The 23,586-nt window shown below is 45.1% G+C and overlaps 1 protein-coding gene across 3 annotated transcripts in view; it reads right to left on the reverse strand.

Annotated features, from left to right (window-relative positions):
• The window catches only part of jmjd1c (jumonji domain containing 1C), a 185,939-nt gene that overhangs the window by 102,510 nt on the left and 59,843 nt on the right, over positions 1–23,586 (reverse strand). For all 3 annotated transcript variants that reach the window (XM_031905352.1, XM_031905351.1, XM_031905350.1), the window contains exon 2: positions 3,702–3,866. In XM_031905352.1, coding sequence (XP_031761212.1) covers positions 3,702–3,866 — 165 coding nt within the window. The remainder of the gene's footprint in view (positions 1–3,701; positions 3,867–23,586) is intronic.

The following is a 23,586-nucleotide window of genomic DNA, read 5'->3' on the forward strand; positions in this document are numbered from 1 at the left end:
ATGCTCTCCAGTTTATTTGTATGATATTACTGGTACTTGTATGTCTTTACTTGATTAAATTCCCCCCCATGACAAGAAATTAAAGCTAGAACTGCCAGTCTAGTAACCATAGCACCCAATCAGCAGTCAGTTTTAACTAGTCCATTGCAGTTCGTATGTTGAAAGAGGGGGCCCTCGGCACGTGGCACAACAATAATGACAGACATTACTGACAATTAAAGATAATTAGATTTTGAACTTCAGCAAAGTAGAAAATTGTAAGACAAGCAGATGTTTTTGGCTGCGGGGAGTGAGAAGGGTGAAATAATATTATGACGAAGGGGATGCACAGGAGTGGGAGGTTAAAAATACAGTGCAGGGAATGAAAGATGAGACTGCTCCTCCCCTTAAACTTCATTTAACACTCTCCCTTCTTATCTGCCCAGTTCTAATTATAATCACCTACCCCCACCCCCCACCTTTATGTAAACAGAATGCAGGGAGTATGCGAGGCTGCTCCATGCTGTCTGTACTGGCTAAATAGCTTTTATGGAGGATAAGGGAGAGAAAGGCAAACAGGAAGTGTGCAGCCATCATTTGGGTTTGGGAAAGTGACAGGCGGTGCTGTGGTGTCAACAAAAGCTTTTGTGTGTGTGATACACGAGAAGGAAATGTGCAGCGATCACTTTGCATAGGGACTTGTGCAGATAGGGGAATGGCAACACTGCTTGTGAGCTGCTTGTGCGGGAAGCAAACAGGAAGCGTGCAGCCATCACTTCAGGTCTGGAAAGTGACAGGCTAAGCTATGATGTCAACAAAGCTTTTGTGTGGGATACATGAGACTGAAGGAAATGTGCGGGGATCACCTTGGGTAGGGACATGTGCTGATAGGATAAGGACAACATCGCTTGTGAGTTATGTCTGACAGAGGCAAACAGGAAATCTGCAGCCATCACTGAAAGCTGTGCGACCAAGTTATTCCAGGTCAGACATCTGTTATTCTACATGTTCAGCCGTTGGATAATTATAAAGTAATAATGGCACAGAAAGATGTATCGCAGGCATGCTGGGGTCCACCCACGGCGTCCCTTCTGTAGGCCTCGCGTTGGACAGGCCTGACTTAGGGTGCTTTGGATAGGGACACTCAGAGCTAGGAGCTCAATGCTTTTGTGTTGGAAGCATGAAAACAAAATGTGCAGTGATCACTTTGAATAGGGATAGGTAAAGCTATAATAATGAGAGCAATGTTTCAGAGTTCGTTGTGCGTTAGAGGAGGCAAACAGAAAATGTGCAGTGATCATTTAGGGTTTGGATGGGGACATGCAACGTTACATCAACAAAGCCTTTGTCTAGGATACTGGAAAAAAAGGGAAAAACGCATTGATCATTTAAGGTTTGAACAGTCTCACACAATGATAGAATGTCATCAAAGCTTTTGTGTAGGGTACTGGAACCTATGGCTAATGTGCAGTGATCATTTAGGGTACAGACAGTGACATACAATGATAGAATGTCATTTAGCCTTTTGTGTAGGGTACTGGAACCAATGGCTAATGTGCAGTGATCATTTAGGGTACGGACAGTGACATACAATGACCGAATGTCATTAAGCCTTTTGTGTAGGGTACTGGAACCAATGGCTAATGTGCAGTGATCATTTAGGGTACGGACAGTGACATACAATGACCGAATGTCATTAAGCCTTTTGTGTAGGGTACTGGAACCAATGGCAAATGTCCAGTGATCATTTAGGGTACAGACAGTGACATACAATGATAGAATGTCATGAAGCCTTTTGTGTAGGGTACTGGAACCAATGGCTAATGTCCAGTGATCATTAAGGATCTGGTTACTGCACAGTGCAGAGAGTTGAAGCCCTCTACATACTACTGACTACTATTGAAGTTTTGGTACTGTAACTAAATAGTAGACCACAGACAGCCCATTCCTTTAATAAAGTGGCACGGTATTCCTACTATAGAACTGCCCAAAGATGGGCCAAATCAGCGGGCCAACTGAATCTGAACTCAATCAACATATTCTCAATAACTGTACAACTCCGCAGGAGCATTACCCTGTTATTATCTGTAATCAGTAACCAAAGTACTGAATACTTGGGGTCTAGGGAACATTTCATATCTCTTTAGCATAAATGTAACATAATCTATACTTATTTCATAATTGGACCCCTTATATTATGCATGCATAAAAGGACACCATTTGATGAAGGATATAATTAGGGACCCAATAAAAAACTGCTGCCCTGTGCTATGTGGCAGAGATCATGTATCTTCCTGACCAGCGTAGAGCCTATTCCTAGAAATGACACACCACTACTGCCCGTCGGCATACAGAATGTTCTGCCAGCGCCCACAGAGTTAAATAACTGGCAGCTTTATTAGAGTATTGCTTTTCGTTCTTCCTGCGCCCAATTAGTGATGGGAAAGGCCACTTCTAGACTGTTCATTACCGGAATAGATGAGATCTAAAAGGAAAACATGTTCCTTTGGGCTTATTGTTTGGCAGTAAATGTGCCGGTGGTAGATTTGCCGTGACACATCGGAAAGGGGTAAGTGGATCTCAGTGCTAGAGAATGCACAATACAGCTGTGATTTCTGTCTGCCAAAAGGGAGTAGGTTCAGCATTCCCACCACCCTCAGCAAAGGAAAAACAATAGCCAATCAGATTGCACAAAGAGGGGTGGCCTATCAAGTAAGGTTTTGCTTCAGGAGGCTCAGAGAAATGGCCACCGGAGATGCGGTCGTCCCTGACAACAATTAAAGTGCCGGTGCCGCACACAAGTAGCAAACCCAAATAAACAAAGCAAAATAGGTTCAGGGAACACAGCAGAGTAATTCCCGCTATATAGCGAAGGGCTAAATATGTGAAATTGACAACTGTCTCTCAGTCAGGTTTAATACAAGGAATAAATAAATACAGTAAGGTGGATGCAAATGCACAATAAAAAACTGAATTCAAACACTTAATACAAAAATAATCAGAAAAGTATATAAAATGACCACATATCACAGCATTGCTAAGTAGGTACAGACAAATGTGGATCAGCTATCAAGAATCTTGGCATTTGGGCTAAAGAACATTTTTTTAAATACTTGTTCTCTTGCACTCTAGATTACACCCCTAAATAAGGACTGTACCTTTCATGACCATTGCTCTCTAGACTGTAGCCTTTCATGAGTATTTCTCTTTAGACTGTAGCCTCATTAAAGCTTGCATTAAACAGAACAAGGATGCTTAGGTGCAATCTAGAGAGCTATGATCATGGAAGGCTACAGTCTAGAGAGCCTCTGAATAGTATTGTTCTCTAGACTGTAGGGTTCCCTGAGCACTACCCTCTAGACTGTAGCCTTTAATAAGCAATTCTCTCTAGACTGTTCCCTTTTATGACCATTGCTCTCTAGACTGTAGCCTTTGATGGCCATTGCTCTCTAGACTGTAGCCTTTGATGGCCATTGCTCTCTAGACTGTAGCCTTTGATGGCCATTGCTCTCAACACTGTAGCCTTTGATGACCATTGCCCTCTAGACTGTAGCCTTACATGATCATCGCTCTCCAGACTGCACCATTTCCGCACATCTCTGTTCTGTTTAATGCGAGCTTTCACGAGCAGCACTCTTCTTTAACATTCATGTTGTTGCAGAGGTCACAGCAGAAAAGGTTCTATATAAAAAAATATATATAAAAAGCTTTAAACTCCTTACCAATGCAGGCCACTGGATGTGCTTGACCTTTGATCCCTGAGACTGGCTGGGGTCTTTTCGCTTAGCCCAGACCAGCTGGTACTCCACAAAAAAGGCTGTAAAATCTTCATACACTTTCACCCACTCTCGTTTATCCCATTCCAGGTCATCAAATTCCACATACACCTGATAAAGACAGAAGAAACATGCAGACATTAATACGAGGGATCTAGAACACATATTTGCGGGTAAATTGGTTTTTATTTGTGAGATACAGCTTATATAAAACAGGGAATGGCAAAGTTGAATGTATAGCATTAGAACGAGGTTTCCTTCAGTATCATTTGTCTAGCAAGGAGACTGAACGCATTAGCGAGAGTGTAAGAGACAGGCCAAATGTCCCTCTGGGCTCTGGCACTCAAAATAGCTTTTCTAAATATACAGTGTTTGCAAATCTCAGCTGTGAGGATCTGCAGCAGAATGAAACGCAGGCACTAAAGCCCACTTATCACTGTAGTGTTACACAGACACACACTTGAAGAGTGTTCTGGGTCCTAAATGTTGAGCAAACGCAGCACTGGGAATGGGTACAAAGAGGATTTGATGCTTCGGGACCATGGAAGAACAGAAAGATGGCGGCTAAAAACACCAACAGGCCTATCTAGACTGCCCACTTGTGTATAAGCAGTCTTAGACAGCTAGTGGCTGAATGCTGTCCACTTTGGTCTCCCACAGACAGCCAACTAGCTGTCAACAATGCCAAAGTTAGAATATGATTGGTCCATATGGAAATTACAAAAAAACATCACACATTACGCCATCGCTGCCCACGTTCTCGTCTGGCTCACAAATGACAAAAACCATTCTGATTTCAACAAAACAATGCAATAAAAACACAGACACTTTAGTGTCGCATTCCCTTTAGCGTGAATGCTATTTTTAACTTGTCTGAATGTCTATTTTCGTGACCATCTGTCTGCATGTCAACAAACAAAATGACAACTGCCACTAGCATACTCTACATGGCATTGGAAGCGAACATTTAATCCACTTAATAGGGCTAAGCTACATGGCCTGTGCCCCAGCTGTGCCCTGGAGAAGCCCTCAGCAGGACCAAATGGCAATTTATCACACACCCAGATAAGAAGTGTGCCGAAGAGATTGGGTTACTCATTGGATGACCTTCAAAAATATTCAGGGTGGGATTTCCATCTCTGACAAAACATGGTAATATTACAAAATGAAGGTGAATGTTTTATGGAGATTACACAGCAGTTGGCAGTTACGTTATTTAGGTTGCCCTAAGGCAGTGGTTCCCACACTGTGGTGCTTGCCTTCATGGAGGAACCTGGATCAGTGGCAGGGAAAGACTCATCCTGAAGGCCAGTAAGATTGAGACTTAGGGAAGAATGTCTATTTGTTCTCCTAGATCTGTGATCCCCATCCAGTGGCTGACAAGCAACATGTTGCTCCCAACCCCTTTGATGTTGCTCCCAGTGGCCTCAAACCAGGGGCACATTTTTGAATTTCTGTCTTGGAGGCAAGTTTTGGAGGCATAAAGACCATGTATACAGCGAAACAGATCCTTCTGTAGTCTGCCAGTCCACATTGGGCTACCAAATAACCAATCATGGCCCTTACTGGGCAACCCCTAGGAGCTTTTTTCAGACTTGTGTCACTCCCCAACTCACGGGTAAAAAAGGTTGGAGATCCCTGTCCTAGATACACCCGAAAACCCAGCTTGAATGTCATTTAGGGAGAGACTTGGGGTACATATGTATTTGTTCTCCTAGATATTCTTGAAACTATAAAAGAATGGCTGACACACCAATGTTTAACTAGATCTCTAACCTTTGGGTTCTACCTCCAAGGCCAGAAGAAGCCAGACAACCACTGCCCTAAAGATGTGATGAAATCTTTTGAGCCGGGTCACAGTATGGAATAAGAAGCCTACTTGACAATTCAAGGTCGCTGTATGCACTGTCACTTAAAGCGGCTGTCAGGGGAGTGAAATAATGCCTGCTCCAGCAGATTACCCTGAGCACCATCAATCAAACGTGAGCGTATGTCATGGCTTGTTCAAACAGTGCCCTTCAGTTTAGCTGTTAAGACACATACCTGTCCAACTGGGGCCATACAGTCAACTGAGGGTTTGCTGAGCATGTTCCTTTCATTATACGTCAGCCAACAGAAACAGACATTTAATATAATTAAGAAACGTAAATGCACTGACATCCACTGAACCTCAAGTGCTTTCTTTAGGCCAAAGGAATCCATCCGTAGAGATGTTAACGCTTTAAGAAAACCACATTTTTGAGCCTTGACACCTGACAATGGGATGTTTTTTTTTTGGTATTTTGGCCCATGAAGACTAGGCCATTTGCTGTTGGGGTTAGTCTCAGACATACATTGTTGAGGTTATTTAAGGACATTGATTTAGAAGCTTTGACTTGAGACAAGGAACCTGAATGGTAAGTCTATTATCACAGGGACAGCATTGTGCCTCATGGAAACATCATCTATTTACATTGTCATATTACTTTCTCTCCCCATGTCTGAAAATGGCACAGGGGCTGGGACGGAAATACCTGTTTATCTTGTTCTCTTCATTGATTGCTTCCCTGAACACTACATTACACACATTTTTAAGATTTACAGTTGCACGCCTCCCAACATTGGCAAATGGAAACTTAGGAAAATGTAGTACACACCATCAATCCACCGACCATGTCCAGTTATAGACAGACATTGGCCAATTTGCCCTAAACTCAACCTGCTTTCTGACCGGGTAGGAGGCTTAATTCTGCAATAATGTTTAACTCACTTCTCTATAGTGGAGATCCCCAAACTTTCTTTTCCCCTCGAGCCACATTCAAATGTAAAAAAAAGTTGTGCAACACAAGATTGCAAAATGTTCCTGGGGTGCCAAATATGGGCTGTGATTCGCTATTATTAGCCCCTAGGAGGACTGGCAGCCTGCAGAGGGTTCAGTTTAGCAGTACACATGGTTTTATGCAACTAATGCTTGTCTCCCAGCCAGGAATTCAAAGCTCCTGCAATGTCGTCACTGGGAGCAACACCCAAGGGGTTGGGGAGCAGCATGTTGCCCACGAGCCACTGGTTAGGGAAATAAATTGCCTCCTTTCAGGTAGGCCAAGATAATTCAAGATCTAAAAAAAATTTAAGCAAGAAGAAAAAAATACAGCCATTCAGACCAAGTCCAGCAAAAGTGCATATATATTACCATGAAAGGATAATAATAAATGGAGCACTATATATATAGTATATAATTAGCTTTTTATCATATTTACCTTTGAAGCTGCACTCACATCCTACTGATCAGCATCTCTGCTTTTAACCCAATCCCATCTGCTAATTATCTCCCCAGCCTTACAGTTCATGTTCCCTCCACCTCTGAATAGAGACGTGAGCTTCAGATGTTCCACTTGTCTACTGAGAGGCGGTTATAGCGCAGATTAAAGATGCCCATAAACCAGCAGTAAGGCCATTCCTGACCAAGTTGGTGGCTTATTTTACAATATGGAGCCACCCTGACCCATCGGATGGGGCTTGGTCAAATATATATACTGGGAAGCCCCACTGAGCAAGGGTCTACATTGGGCACAAATCTGATCGACCTACCAACGAGTTTACTTGTAAAAGTGGCATAATATAAAGCATCGGGTCTCCCCACAATGCTCCACACCTCACCCCAAATAGTGCCCAAAATGAGGACCTCAATAGCATTCTTATTATATGGAGATTTGGTGGAACTAGACAGTCACTATTTATTGGGCCTGTTTGGGCCTCTATGTACTTAGAATGCCAGGGCCTATTTTGACTCACAGACCAGACCTGGCCTTGATGCACAATTGGGTCAGGGGAGACTACTTGTCCTTTAAAATGACAATGGTACAAAATACTTAATTCTACCTTCTCTATTCCCCCAACTTCTACAGACTGGAGTGTGCGTGCCCCTTTCTCTCATTTGCGATACCCAAGGGCTCCCCTTAGGTTCTGGGGTCTAGTTACCCCTACTAGTGTAGTTAAACACAAGGAACGTGACCTACACACACACACAGTGTCTGGCTATAAGGAATTCAAGATCACTGGGGGTCCTTAAGGCACAGTCATTGGGCAGGCAGGGAGTCATTAACAACTAATTAATCAAAAACAAAATATGGAGGGGGGGGGGAGTAAAAGTCTCTAATGCCCCATTCTGCATGAAAAAGAATATATAAATCTTAGTTATTTCAATCTCATTTAAAAGATTGTCACCCTACTTCATAATTAATAACTTGCCTGCATGCAAGGCTTTCATACATCTGTTTCTGGATTTATATTCTCATATATTGATCACTATGGAAATTCAGGGACCCGGTGACCTTCCCATGTAGCGCTGGGCTCATCCGAGCCGCAGACAGCGAGACGCTCATGAATATTAACGTTCGCTGAAGCAATATTGAATATTTCAGAAATCATACATCTGGGTTGAGTATAAAAAGAGCCTACCTACAGCTTTGGTGCAATGAAGATAACTGAAATCTGCCAGCTAGCTATAAGGGCCCCAAGTGGGGCAGACAGGGGTCCGCAATACTATGAGGTTGAGTGGCATGGGGCAAGCTATCCATAGTGGAGCACCCTTGCAATGAACATTCAGTCCTACTCATGTATAGTGGGTGGCCCTACTGTGGGCCATGGTGTATCTAGTGTTCACTGGCTGCAAAAATCACTATGGTGTAAGTGGCCATCGGCAGTCAGCTGGGCTACTTACAATGGGCCCCATCACGTGCCCTTTGGTGGTCCTTGGCAACAGCAGCATAACTTTCAGAATGAAGTACACTTTGGCATTCTAGAACATTCATCCCTTGATGGAGATGTTTTTGAATTTATGTTGTTGTTCTTTATCTCTCCTGTTAAAAAGGTAAGCCATCATCTGGTTGCTAGGGCACTGACTCCTAGAATGCCAAAGTCTACTTTATTCTAAATGTTATGCTGCTGTTGCCAAGAACCTCCACAGAGCATGGCCACGGAAACCACAATGAGTAGCCCAGCTGACTACCAAGGACTTCCACAGAGAATGGCAATGGAAACCACAGTGAGTAGCCAAGCTGACTGCTAAGACTTCCACAGAGCATGGCAACGGAAACCCCAGTGAGTAGCCCAGTTGACTGCCAAGAACTTCCACAGAGTATGGCAATGGAAACAACAGTGAGTAGCCCAGCTGACTGCTAAGAACTTCCACGGAGAATGGCAATGGAAACCACAGTGAGTAGCCCAGCTGACTGCCAAGGACTTCCACGGAGAATGATAATGGAAACCACAGTGAGTAGCCCAGCTGACTGCCAAGGCCAAGGACCTCCACAGAGAATGGCAATGGAAACAACAGTGAGTAGCCCAGCTGACTGCTAAGAACTTCCACGGAGAATGGCAATGGAAACCACAGTGAGTAGCCAAGCTGACTGCCAAGGACTTCCACGGAGAATGGCAATGGAAACCACAGTGAGTAGCCCAGCTGACTGCCAAGAACTTCCACAGAGAATGGCAATGGAAACCACAGTGAGTAGCCCAGCTGACTGCCAAGGCCTTCCACAGAGAATGGCAATGGAAACCACAGTGAGTAGCCCAGCTGACTGCCAAGGCCAAGGTCTTCCACAGAGAATGGCAATGGAAACCACAGTGAGTAGCCCAGCTGACTGCCAAGAACTTCCACAGAGAATGGCAATGGAAACCACAGTGAGTAGCCCAGCTGACTGCCAAGGCCAAGGACTTCCACAGAGAATGGCAATGGAAACCACAGTGAGTAGCCCAGCTGACTGCCAAGGCCAAGGACTTCCACAGAGAATGGCAATGGAAACCACAGTGAGTAGCCCAGCTGACTGCCAAGGCCAAGGACTTCCACAGAGAATGGCAATGGAAACCACAGTGAGTAGCCCAGCTGACTGCCAAGAACTTCCACAGAGAATGGGAATGGAAACCACAGTGAGTAGCCCAGCTGACTGCCAAGGCCAAGGACTTCCACAGAGAATGGCAATGGAAACCACAGTGAGTAGCCCAGCTGACTGCCAAGAACTTCCACAGAGAATGGGAATGGAAACACAGTGAGTAGCCCAGCTGACTGCCAAGAACTTCCACAGAGAATGGGAATGGAAACCACAGTGAGTAGCCCAGCTGACTGCCAAGAACTTCCACAGAGAATGGGAATGGAAACCACAGTGAGTAGCCCAGCTGACTGCCAAGAACTTCCACAGAGAATGGCATGGAAACAACAGTGAGTAGCCCAGCTGACTGCTAAGGACCACTTTCCACCTGAATGGCGACCCCTGCAGCAACTGATACACTTAAATGCGCCGTAACCCAACTAGAGGAAACAGGCAGATGGCGGAATATGCATTAAGGCCACATCTGTGTACCAGCATCACAAGAATCCCGCTAGATTCCCATATTACCTAATGAGAGTGCTGCGCGCACAAAGCATTCCTTTCCCTTTATTTGCCATGAAACAAACGAGTGATTTTTTTTTTTCCCCCTGGAGAGGCATCAGAGACAACTACAGAACATTTCATATAATTAGTTGTTGCTGTTCCGCAGCTGTCTGTGAAGGCTGTCCAACGGGGACAAGCAATATGGCACCACCCACTCATACATATAAAAGCAAATATGCTAACATGGACTCTTCCGCGCACACAATGGAACATAAAACCTGCTAATGAGCAGAACGTATGAGCAATGGAATATAATACCTACAGGATACACCCCCGGAAGGTTCTTTCCTGCTAGAAGTATAAGGCGTTTAGCGGTCAGGGGATATTGGGAGTTGAAGTCCAACATCACCACGGACAATATGAAGTTAGAAGAAAATGGCCAGGCATCTTGGGGGTTAATAAGCATAATTCCCGATACCGACACCGACATAAATTGGCAGAAATGAGGCAAACAGTGCTAATCTGTTCCTGGGGATCATGTAGGATCACGTTAGGGTAATATATGAACAAAGGCGGCTGTGTGCGGCGGCGGCGGGAGTGCTCTGAGCTGTACTACGTTACCTTCTAAACCTGGCAGGGGTGATACTTAACAAGCGTCTCCATTCACAGGCTGCCCGCGGGTACCATTATGCACTATACTCTACTAGACAGTGGCACAGCCATCGCGGGAAATTGAGAAACACTTAGTTTCCTACTGGTACTTCCCATTTACCCTCGGAGACTTCCCTTTTGTTATTGCCGAAATTCATGTGTATATTGCCTCGAAACGAGGGGGGCGGAAATAACCTCTTCTGTACATTGCGCAAACCCAGGGCTGGCAATGTGGGGCCCTGTGACTGGCCAACCAGCCAGTAGCCTTCCAGGGGGTATTGGACTATAATTCCCAGCACCCCCGGTGCCTTGTACCCAGGGCTGGCAATGTGGGGCCCCGTGACTGGCCAACCAGCCAGTAGCCTTCCAGCGGGTATTGGACTATAATTCCCAGCACCCCCGGTGCCTTGTACCCAGGGCTGGCAATGTGGGGCCCCGTGACTGGCCAACCAGCCAGTAGCCTTCCAGCGGGTATTGGACTATAATTCCCAGCACCCCCGGTGCCTTGTACCCAGGGCTGGCAATGTGGGGTCCTGTGACTGGCCAACCAGCCAGTAGCCTTCCAGCGGGTATTGGACTATAATTCCCAGCACCCCCGGTGCCTTGTACCCAGGGCTGGCAATGTGGGGTCCTGTGACTGGCCAACCAGCCAGTAGCCTTCCAGCGGGTATTGGACTATAATTCCCAGCACCCCCGGTGCCTTGTACCCAGGGCTGGCAATGGGCGGCCCTGTGACTGGCCAACCAGCCAGTAGCCTTCCAGCGGGTATTGGATTATAATTCCCAGCACCCCCGGTGCCTTGTACCCAGGGCTGGCAATGTGGGGCCCTGTGACTAGTCAACCAGCCAGTAGCCTTCCAGCTGGTGGTTCTGAACATTTTAGCAGTTTTAGACGGCTACTACAGAGGCACCAAGCAACCCAGCAACCCTAGGGTTAATGCCTATGTATGGAAAGTGCATAGACATTTAGAGGCACAACTGCATAAAACCAAATACACCACCCTCTGATCGACAGGTATTGCAGAAAAAAAACTGCCTATTTATCAAGCTGAGTATTACTTTTTAGGGCTGCCTAATAATGATGAGTACAAAATGGTGATCATTTGTCACATTTCTTAGCTCCAGAATGTACTTGCTGCCTGAGTTTTCACCTTGACTTTGACTTGAATAAATAACGCCATAAATATAAAGGTGTAAAATAACATCATTAAATGGAACAGTGTCAGAGAAAACACACAGCTAATAAATAAGCCTTTCATTTACACCAGTTTTCTGCTGTGATAAATAAGCCCCTAAGGGTCGCTGACACACTGACCTACAAAGAGAGCTGCTGACAGGGTCACACTGGGCCTGCAGGAAAGCCTGGTAAACACAGTCTAAAACTGCAAATATCTCAGAAGCCACTTAAAAAACAGGTAATTAATGTAAATTGTGTCATCAGGGAAGTGATACATTGATACATTTTTTTTTGGGTGGGGGGGTACATTTGTCAATTCCCTTTAGTAAAGCCAAGCTAGCCATACACTCTTGGGTGGATCGGCATTATGGGTAAACCCAAAAGCATTTAATGTCATTGAATGGCAGTTTATTTGGCTAACTGTGAAAGCTGGCTGCAGTGTGTTTGTTCAAAGGGGGGGAAAGAATGGAAATCTAAATAAACTGCTGGATATACCCCACTTACGCTCTTGTCCCAAGCACAGCCACCATTTGCCTACAGAAAGAATCTAAGGGGGTTACAACGTCTCGTTAAGATTAATTACCAGGAATAACAATTAGGGTTAAAAGGACAACTGTATCACTGCCTACAGCTGGGAGCGGCCATGTTTCCCTTATATAGCACAGTATGAGCATATAGGTGAGCATCATGGGCGTCCCTCCTCTGTAAATCTGCATTTCTATAGATGGATGGGAGCTGCCATTGTGCTTTACTGTGACCACTCTGTATATTGTACAAAAAACATTCCTTCTCTGCAAGATTATTATGTTTATTGGCTACATGTTGACTGGGAGTTGCCATAATGCCGCCAGCACAAATAGAAAAAAAGAATAACTGACAGGGCAAAAACAAACACGTGCTCTGTGTCCATTAAGTTCCATTTCCTGCTCTTGGGTCAGGGGTGTCACATTTGCCTGGCAACCACCCCGACACTGGGTTCTGATGCGAGCACCGCAGCCTGCACCATTGGGCTTGTGCTCTGCAGTTGCTAGGCAACTGGAGACCCGTAATGCTGCAGCCGTATTGAAATGGCACAGCGGGGAGACAGGATTAACTGTGCTGAAAATACAGTGTTTTATAGAAACAAGAAATAATACCTTCCGGGCGGGCAGGAAAAAAGGAACCAGAGTGGGTTTGGACAGGGGCTCTTAAATTCTGATCCATTTTTTTTTTTTTAAAAAGTAAGATCCAAAGTGAATAAATGAACACTTGCCACCACATAGCAATGTTATCTAATTAGAAAGCACCCTGCTTCATGCACACAGAGCAAAAAAAAAAAAAAAAAAAAATATTTGTGGGTTAACTTCCCCTTTAGTAACAAATGAAATGCCAAGACTATTCTTAAAAAATAAAAAGTGTTTAATCCCCCCCCCCCCCATGCCTTCAAAGGGAACGTGAGAGTCACAAGGGGTGTGTGGTCACATGATGCCAGGGCACATGATGCAGCCAATGAGGCTGACGAATCAGCAACGTGACCGAAATTCCTTTATGTGAGACTGGTATATCCAACCTGTGTATTTACCATTCTTCGTTATTAGGAACGACCACAGTAAAATGTATCAATGTAGGTCTTAAAATGTTATTAGCTATGCCTTGGTTCCAGGTAGGGCTTTAACTATCCAACATAACATGCTCAGGGCCCGGGGCCCCATTATAATGAAATTTGGTCCAAGAGCCATAGTAGGGGTTTGGCTCCAAGTATTTTCTTCTATTTGACTACTTCTTAGGGGCCCACACTTTTATGTCTCTTGGGGGCCCCTCAACCACAGGGCACCTGACTAGGCGAGGCCTTACTGGCTAATGAAGTGGGGAGTTGTGACGTTTCCAAGGCCAGATGGCTCGGAAGGGTTTGGGGGAGCAGAAGGAGGGCCCCCCCCACCCCCCAGCCAGTGGGCCTAAGGCAGGAGGGCCCATAAGGGCCAGGGATTTTTCCAGGTGCCCAGTTCAACCCTGTCTTTTCAACCAGCCCAGTCAACCTCTTGGTGAGCCGCTACCAGCTACTGGCATTCTATTGGGCCCTATACACAGGCCAACGAGTGGCCAGGCCTGCAGGCAATATCAGCCAGAGTATGCCTAATTCTATTGGGCCCTATACACAGGCCAACGAGTGGCCAGGCCTGCAGGCAATATCAGCCAGAGTATGCCTAATTCTATTGGGCCCTATACACAGGCCAACGAGTGGCCAGGCCTGCAGGCAATATCAGCCAGAGTATGCCTAATTCTATTGGGCCCTATACACAGGCCAACGAGTGGCCAGGCCTGCAGGCAATATCAGCCAGAGTATGCCTAATTCTATTGGGCCCTATACACAGGCCAACGAGTGGCCAGGCCTGCAGGCAATATCAGCCAGACTATGGCCAGTACCAGTACCAAAGCTGGATTAAATAAAAACGTTCCTAGGGCCCTTCCACGAGGTTTCTACGGGAAGTGGAAAGAGAAAGGGCTTTTATATGACATTTACAGTCAAACCAATCCCCCCCCCCCCACCCCCCAGCCAGTGGGCCTAAGGCAGGAGGGCCCATAAGGGCCAGGGATTTTTCCAGGTGCCCAGTTCAACCCTGTCTTTTCAACCAGCCCAGTCAACCTCTTGGTGAGCCGCTAGCAGCTACTGGCATTCTATTGGGCCCTATACACAGGCCAACGAGTGGCCAGGCCTGCAGGCAATATCAGCCAGAGTATGCCTAATTCTATTGGGCCCTATACACAGGCCAACGAGTGGCCAGGCCTGCAGGCAATATCAGCCAGAGTATGCCTAATTCTATTGGGCCCTATACACAGGCCAACGAGTGGCCAGGCCTGCAGGCAATATCAGCCAGAGTATGCCTAATTCTATTGGGCCCTATACACAGGCCAACGAGTGGCCAGGCCTGCAGGCAATATCAGCCAGAGTATGCCTAATTCTATTGGGCCCTATACACAGGCCAACGAGTGGCCAGGCCTGCAGGCAATATCAGCCAGAGTATGCCTAATTCTATTGGGCCCTATACACAGGCCAACGAGTGGCCAGGCCTGCAGGCAATATCAGCCAGAGTATGCCTAATTCTATTGGGCCCTATACACAGGCCAACGAGTGGCCAGGCCTGCAGGCAATATCAGCCAGACTATGGCCAGTACCAGTACCAAAGCTGGATTAAATAAAAACGTTCCTAGGGCCCTTCCACGAGGTTTCTACGGGAAGTGGAAAGAGAAAGGGCTTTTATATGACATTTGGAGTCTCACATGTGGGATAGATACATTATGAATTTCTGGCTTGGGAGAGATTAAAACGGGGGAATTCTTAGATGTGGTTGCTAAGTAACAGACACACTGTCAGTTCTCCATTTGTAGCCCCACAACAGATGTCGGCAGTGGAGAAGAATAATAATAATAGCCCTGATTCTGTAAATGTTGAACAGCAGGCGCAGGAAGGGAACTTGTCGAAAGACACATTTGCATTGTGGAAATAGGGCAGGCAACAATCCGCGAGCTCCCTCTCAGCTGCTTTTGTCAATTACAGTTAAACAGACGCCTGGTGCTACCCCCCTCGCACACCCCAGCGGCCCACCCAGCCCTCAGAAAAGCCCCTTTTCACTGGCGGCTGTAATTAGCTAGGTACTGTACAGTATGGGACGTGTAAAGGGCAAGTTTCATGGTAGCGTTTGGCCAAGTCCCACTATTTGTGCAACTCTCAACCCACAACAAAGGCTCATTTGTCTCATTGGCACCAGATCTGCCTCTCTGACCCTCTGGTGGCAAGTGATTGGGTGGCAGGGTGAGACCAAGTGCATAGAACAGCCAATCATCCTTGGCCCTTGCCCAAAAATCTCATTCCTGCCCTGAATAAATCAACTATTTAGCTGGGGACCCAAAATAAATATATATATATATATTTATGTGTGTGTGTGTGGGGCTTGGAACCCTCAGCTCAGCACCCAGCACCCCTGACAGCCAAATGCTGGTAGATTAAGCACCTGCCTGCCAAGTTTAACTTGGCATACTATACCATACTATATATATATATAGTAGGTCCCTGCCTGCCAAGAGTTAAACTTTAACTAATCAGACCAATGGGAATTGACTCTCCTGGCTAGAAAAGCTCATTGGGTGAGGTTTCCAAACGTGCAGATCTTTGAATGATTTAGCCCAGTACTAAGGCTGATTCTTGGGATTAGATGATAACAGAGAGCAATGCTTGCCCATCAGAAGAGGAGCAAATCGATGCGCCAAAGTGGTTCCTGCCCAATGGGATCCTCAAACCTGACTGATAGCTCTCTGTTTGGCCAAATATCTGTCCGGAAGGGCCCATACAGCGGCACAGAAGCTAGGGTGGTGAATTGGCAGCTTGCAGCCAGCTTAAGTCATTCTTCCTTCTCTTCGGGCAACTACTGAGGGACAGAAAAGGGTTCATTTATCAACAATAGGCTCCTAGGCAGTAACCCATAGCAACCAATCAGTGATTTGCTGCTTTCAGCCGGCTGCAGGTATAACAATGAAAGCAAAAACTTGATTAGTTGCTATTGGTTACGGGCCAGGTGCAGTACTAATAAAATGAACCCTATGAGGCCCTGTATTAGCCATTCTGGCACAGAATCAGCCCTTGCAGATAACATCAGACTGAAAGGGTAAGTCTACCTACTACATTTCAGCGCCCGCGCTCAAATTGCCCAGAGCAGTAAGAAGAGAGCTGCAGGTATCGCAGCAGGCTTGGGGCTGCTCCTATAATCATTTCTAACCATTAGATATTCATTAACTGGGCCATAACACTGGAAGCATATTTAGCATTCTAGCTTGGGAGCTCAGCTGCTACATGGTTGCTAGGTTCACACCCACCCTACCAACCAGGTTGTGGGTTAAATGCCAGACCATTAGACGAATGCAAGAAACAGTAATAGTAATAATAAATCACTCTGCCCTGTGAATACTGGTATTTTACTTACCCTTTAGTTAATACATATTAACAAACAGTGCTTACAGTCTCTGTGTAATGCAATTTCAGGCAGGCCCAAAGCTGTTTATCTGATGGGGACTCTCCCTATAGTACTGAGGCAGAACCACTCCATGAAGTGCTCTGTGCTTTATCGCTGTCACATAAATATGTTTCTTTTTTCTCCCCGGGTTTGCTCTGAAATGCAGCTGGCAACCAGAGTGGCCATTAGCTCATAAATCTCGCCAGCGTTTCTATGTGTTGGCAACGGGCTTTTAGACGTAGGCTTTTAATCGTCATAATGCATTAAGAGTATTGGAGCGGTCCCTGCAGCGGCCATCTCATCCAAATATGCAACAGTAAAACCATGGCAACAAAACAAAGGCAGCGAGGCCATTAACAGCTGAAAATACCGCGTGGTAATTGTATCCGGAGCGCTTTCTCGCTAACTTTTCCCTTAACGAATGCGTGCGGGTTCCACATGTACATACAGTGTGTGCGGTGCTGTACCTATTACCAGAGCTAAGGCCCCTTCTGCATTAGGCTGATGCCACACGTGGCGTTTTTACGCTGCGTTTTTTCTCAGCCTAAAAACGCTGCACAAGCCACACATGGCGTTTTTCAGCCTAGAACTGGTGACGTAAGCAAATCCCGTTGCCATGGTGCTAATAGTGCGAAATAGCAAAAAACGCCGCGTATTTCCGCTAGGTCTGGCAGCTGCCTTTGCGTATCCATAGGAATAGCTTGCTTTGCAAGTACTGGCGTATTTCAGCCAACGCTTGAAAAATCCGTGCTTAGGCGTTTTCTAGCGTATTTCCGCTTTGTGTGGTTTGCTGCGCGTCTTTTCAAGCTATTTCTATGGATGATGATATCAGGCGTTTTTCAGCCGCCGAGAGAATTAGAAAATACGCAGCGTAAAAACGCCACGTGTGGCATCAGCCTTAAAGTGATATTTAGGGCACAGCTACAAGATATACACAGTCAGAACTGGCATGGAACAGCTGTCTCTTAAGCTATAACTCACCGCCCCACAGATATAGCTGAGAGGTTAGGAACAAAACTGGGGCTTTTAAAAAGCTTGTTGTATGTACAACACTGGGGTCAGGCACATTTTAGTGCAGGGAAGAAAGAAAATTAAAGGGGGCCCTTGAGGGGGTTACAGTTTCAATTAAAAAAAAAAAAATCAACATTAAAGTAGGCTATAAATGCTACAAATGCTGGGCTTCTGTACCAGCCCCAGGAACCAACATCCCTTTAGCAGTGAAGATAGCTCCCCATCTTCCCACCTCTTGGCTCCTTTCTCCAGGGAGGGGGCGGGTCTATGATGTTGGGGGTGGAGTCATGATGCAAATGGGGGCCAATGCATGACATTGTGGGCCATATCCAAGGGAAAATAGGGAGTAGGGTGGGCTAGAGGGGATTGGAAATTGACCGGGGGCAGATCAGAGGCGGGCCAGGGGCGGAAGACAAGTAATTACAAATTTACCATCTAGGTCGGGGATATATATATATATATATATATATATATATACAAAACATAACATTCACACTAAGAATTTTTAGTAATGTAGTCATTCACTTTTACATTCACAGAAACATATGCATTCTGTATCAGAATTGATGTATAATCAGCCGACAGATGGAGCTGATGCCTGCTAATGTGTAGATTTCTGCCGATCCCTAAGCTTCGCTTCCCAACACCAGCCCAGCGCACACTGAGCACGTGCAGTGCCACTGACACTCACAAGATGGCCTAACAAAACGGGGAGCTGCTGTGGACAACTTTAAAGGCCTGGATTATAACTGTTACAGGGCAGCCGAACCCCTGGACTAGCACATAAGGGTTACCATATAAAATACAGCATTTCTACCCAAAATGTTTTATAGGATGAAGTTGCCATTTCATTATGTGGTCAAAATATTTACTAGTACCAACAGCTATTGGTTGGGGAAGCGTTTCCAGCAACTCATATGGCCATATTTATTTCTGGGAAAAAATGCTACCTGGTCATACTTTATGGCAGGGAGTAAAGATGGTTTTTAAGACTGAAAAGTGTCAGTACCGGCGCTGTCAGGAGATTCATATTCTAGTCAATGGGAGGAGGTGATATTGGCTGCACAGCAACGAGGGTAAGGGATGGAGGCAGAATAAACAAACCACTGACACATTTCAAAAGACATCAAAGCATGAAGGTTGCATGGTAATGAGACAAATAACAACCCTATTAATTAAATGCCATTATTAAAGGGAAAGCGGCCCTATTATCCCACCTAATTACAAGCCCCCCGGCCACAGGAACAGGCATCTGAATCCATGAGTTAAGCTGCTACGTACAATCTGTGCCACTTCTCCCGGTAAATGCCCTATGAATAGCGGCTGCCAGTGTGGTGCCATTAGAATGAGGCAGTCAGAGCAAAGAGAGGGACAGAGTGATGGGAAAATAGGTTCTTTTCTTCCACGCGCCGGTTACTCAGCATTCAGCAGCTCTCAGTATTTGCAGCAAAATGATTGGTGTCGGCTACATAATCACAGGCCTCGGCTGCCCTACATTTCCACTGAGCCATAACACTGCCATTTGTATGTTAGTTCCTATGCCGTAGCGCCAGCCTTTAACCTACTGTCTGACACCAGGGGCCACAGGAACACCATAACAATCGGCGTTGGACTTTATTTATATAACGATCACTTATTCCTCAGCGGTAATGTTAAAGGGCATGTAAACCGCAAAATAACATTTTGTCTAATGATATCTGCCTGTTGTTTTCTGCTCTCTGCACTGCTGAAAACAACGACAATAAAGTAGCCGTACATTCTACTGACTTCTACTACATTGTTTCCGAAGACAGAACCAGCAATGCTTTCAATAACTAGTAGAAATAACTTTAAAACCATCATTTGTATATTGGAAAGCTGCTTAGAATTATATTTTTTGGGGTTTGCATGGCTTTGAATCCTTAAAATGACATTCCTCAGCACACAAACACTTGGCCAATTAACCTCCTGGAATATATTTGGATAGTGGGCGGAAACCCACACATACAAGAGGAGAATATACAAGCTCCAGGCAGACTGTGATCTGGTCGGAAATGAACCCAAGCACCCAGGACTGTGAGGAAGCAGAGCTGACCGCTATTCTGCCATTTGTGGTGGGCCGAGCAACAAATAAAAACAATATGGAAAGGGCTGCAGTCATTCTCGCAGGCCAATCCTGCCCCAGGGGGCTCAAGCTTGGCCCACCACACTAAAAAGAGACTATGTTGTTTTATAAGAGGATCCGTAAGGGGATTATAACACAATAGGAGGGCAGTGGGAGGAGTTTAGGAAAGACAAGTGCATTCTGAAATACTAACAGGTTCAAAGAGGCTTTAGCAATTTCCATTAGAGTGGAAGTTAGTAGCAAGATGTATATATTGTGAGACAATTTGCAATTGGTCTATTTCTTATTTGCTTTTCTGTTCAATTTTGTTTGTCAGGTCAGCAACTTTCAGCAACAAAGAAGCCAATTCATTCCTTGATGTTCAGACCTTCTACACCAGTGATCCCTAACCAGTGGCTCGGGGGTAACATGTTGCTCCCCAACCCCTTGGATGTTGCTCTCAGTGCCCCCAAACCAGAGAGTTATTTTTGAATTCCTGACTTGGGGGCAAGTTTTGGTTGAATAAAAACAAGATTTCCTACCAAATAAAGCCCCCTGTAAGCTGATAGGGTGCATAGAGGCCCCTAATAGCCAATCACAGCCCTTATTTGGCTCCTCCATGAACTTTTATGGTGCTTGTGTTGCTCCCCAAGTCTTTTTACATTTGACTGTGGTTCACGAGTAAGAAAGGTCGGGGATCCCTGCTCTACACTTTATCATCAGGGCTTGCATTCAAACCACTGCTTTGTTGCTAGGACAAGAAGGGCCCTAGCAAGCAGATCAAAAGGAATATCTATAGATTAAGAAGACCAGTTGCAACAACCTAATAAATGCAGGCCATTGGGGTGGGAAGTGCATCAATGAGCCAATGCGGTCCTTGTCCTGGAGTGATTTTAGATATCTTTCAGATATAGGTAAGGCGGCCACATCCACGGGTCAAGAAGCCTCTGACTTAGTACGGAAGGACTAAAAGTCACCATACATGTAAAGATCTGCTTGTTTGACGACTGCACGTGGGGGAGATATCAGATTGATCCAATCATTTTAGACCAAGGCCCAAACAATCAGATTACATTGGTGGGATGCAGGCCATAGGGGCAAGGAGCTTGTTGATGCCCATTGGGATTTTTAAACCTGCCCGATCGGCATCTGCCCAATTTTCACCCCCATACCCGGGCCAATAAGCTACCGTCAGCAGCTTTAATCAACCCTTGTACGACCACCTTTTAGAATATTATCATCCTACAGTTTCATTTTACGGTTAATATCCCCTTTAAACAAATACAAAGGGAACTGAAGGCATGAGGGTCCTTTGGCAGCACAAATGCACAAAACATTATAGAATCAGAATTTATTTTTTTTTGTACATTTTCATCCTGTTTTTTTTTTTCCCAATGTACATTATAAAAATAAATCCGCCCATACGCGGTTCCTGAACACGCACAGCTAAATTGTTGCCAATCAAGGCAAAGGAAAGAAGCAGTTGAAGCATGTGAAGCATGGAGTCTGCTAAAACAAACACACCTAGTATTCCTCTGGGCTATCAGGGAAATCAGACTCATGACAGGTAAAGGAAATGCGGCTCAAGCCAGCACTTGTTCCAGAAATTCAACTGCGGCCGCTCCCTGTTTCTCTCACCCCAGCCAGCCAGCGTCTTTAAAGGGGACGTGTCAAGAACACGTATTAAACGCCTGTGCCTTTAAAAGACATTAATATTATGGAACAATTTGCAACTGGTTTTTATTTTTTGTGGTTTTTCAATTATTGGGCTTTTTGTTCTGCAGCTATACGAATTTAATCTGGTTGCTAGGGCCTTGTTTACCTTAGCAACCGAGCAGTGGTTTGAATGAAGGACTGGAATGTGAATAGGAGAGGGACTGAATTGAAAGATAAGGAATAAAACATAACAATAATAAAATGGTAGCCTTACAGAGCAATAATTTTTTGGCTGTCGGGGTCATGGACCTCCATTTGAAGCTGAAATGAGGCAGAAGAGAAAGGCAAATACAGGTATGGGATCTCTTATTTGGAAACCCGTTATGCAGAAAGTTCCGAATTGCGGAAAGGCCATCTCCCATAGACTCCATTTTAAGCAAATAATTCTAATATTTAAAAATGATTCCCTTTTCTCTGTAATAATAAAACAGTACCTGTACTTGATCCCAACTAAGATATAATTACCCCTTATTGGGGGCAGAACAGCCCTATTGGGTTTATTTCATGGTTAAATGATTCCCTTTTCTCTGTAATAATAAAACAGTACCTGTACTTGATCCCAACTAAGATATAATTACCCCTTATTGGGAGCAGAACAGCCCTATTGGGTTTATTTCATGGTTAAATGATTCCCTTTTCTCTGTAATAATAAAACAGTACCTGTACTTGATCCCAACTAAGATATAATTACCCCTTGGGGGCAGAACAGCCCTATTGGGTTTATTTAATGGTTAAATGATTCCCTTTTCTCTGTAATAATAAAACAGTACCTGTACTTGATCCCAACTAAGATATAATTACCCCTTATTGGGGGCAGAACAGCCCTATTGGGTTTATTTAATGGTTAAATGATTCCCTTTTCTCTGTAATAATAAAACAGTACCTGTACTTGATCCCAACTAAGATATAATTACCCCTTATTGGGGGCAGAACAGCCCTATTGGGTTTATTTAATGGTTAAATGATTCCCTTTTCTCTGTAATAATAAAACAGTACCTGTACTTGATCCCAACTAAGATATAATTAGTCCTTATTGGAGGCAGAACAGCCCTATTGGGTTTAAATGATGTTTAAATTATTTTTTAGAAGACAAAAGGCATGGAGGGAAAGATCTCTTATCCAGAAAGCCCTGGGTCCCAAGCATTCTGGATAACAGGTCCTATACATACTAAAAGTTAAATTAAAATTGAACCACCCCTTTATATCAGGTGCCCTATATTATTAATGGGCACCTATCACAGAACAATTGTGTCCCCCTCGCTAAAGGCTTGGTCTTCGGTTGGTAAAAACAATACCATTTTTGCCAGACAATGCCCCTCTATTTAGAGTTGCCATCTAGTTAGCAATTCATTTAGATGCATGCTGCAGACTGAAATGACTTATGTGCAGCCATGCAGCATGCATATTATAGATATATATATATATATCCCTTGAATGATTTAAGGGGGCCTTTCATATTCATGTTAGTGGCCCTTTAAGGTTCTGCTTGTCTTTAGTGTCCGATTCTCTCTTTATCTGTGCTGGAATCACAAGTCAACGGGAGCTGTCAGGCCACTCCAGCTCCCAGCCCGGGCGGTTCTGCTCGGGTTTCCTAAGCAGCCCTCTCAGCAGGCACACAGTTGCTTGCATGGGAACCGAGCCAGGGAAAACCGCTTGCACGGCCAATCACATGCAAAAGGGATGTACAGGAAATCAAATCACTGCGATAGGGACGGTTATACTAAACATCGCTAAAGCGTACTGCAACTGGAAACGACTGTCACATATTTTGGCCACGAGGAGAGCAAATCGGTGAGCCTAGCAGTAAGGCACCTAAAGGGAAAGGGAACATGTGCTGGAACAAGGGGTCACGCTGAGAA

The sequence above is a fragment of the Xenopus tropicalis genome, chromosome 7, assembly GCF_000004195.4.
Source record: "Xenopus tropicalis strain Nigerian chromosome 7, UCB_Xtro_10.0, whole genome shotgun sequence".
Lineage (NCBI taxonomy): Eukaryota > Metazoa > Chordata > Amphibia > Anura > Pipidae > Xenopus > Xenopus tropicalis.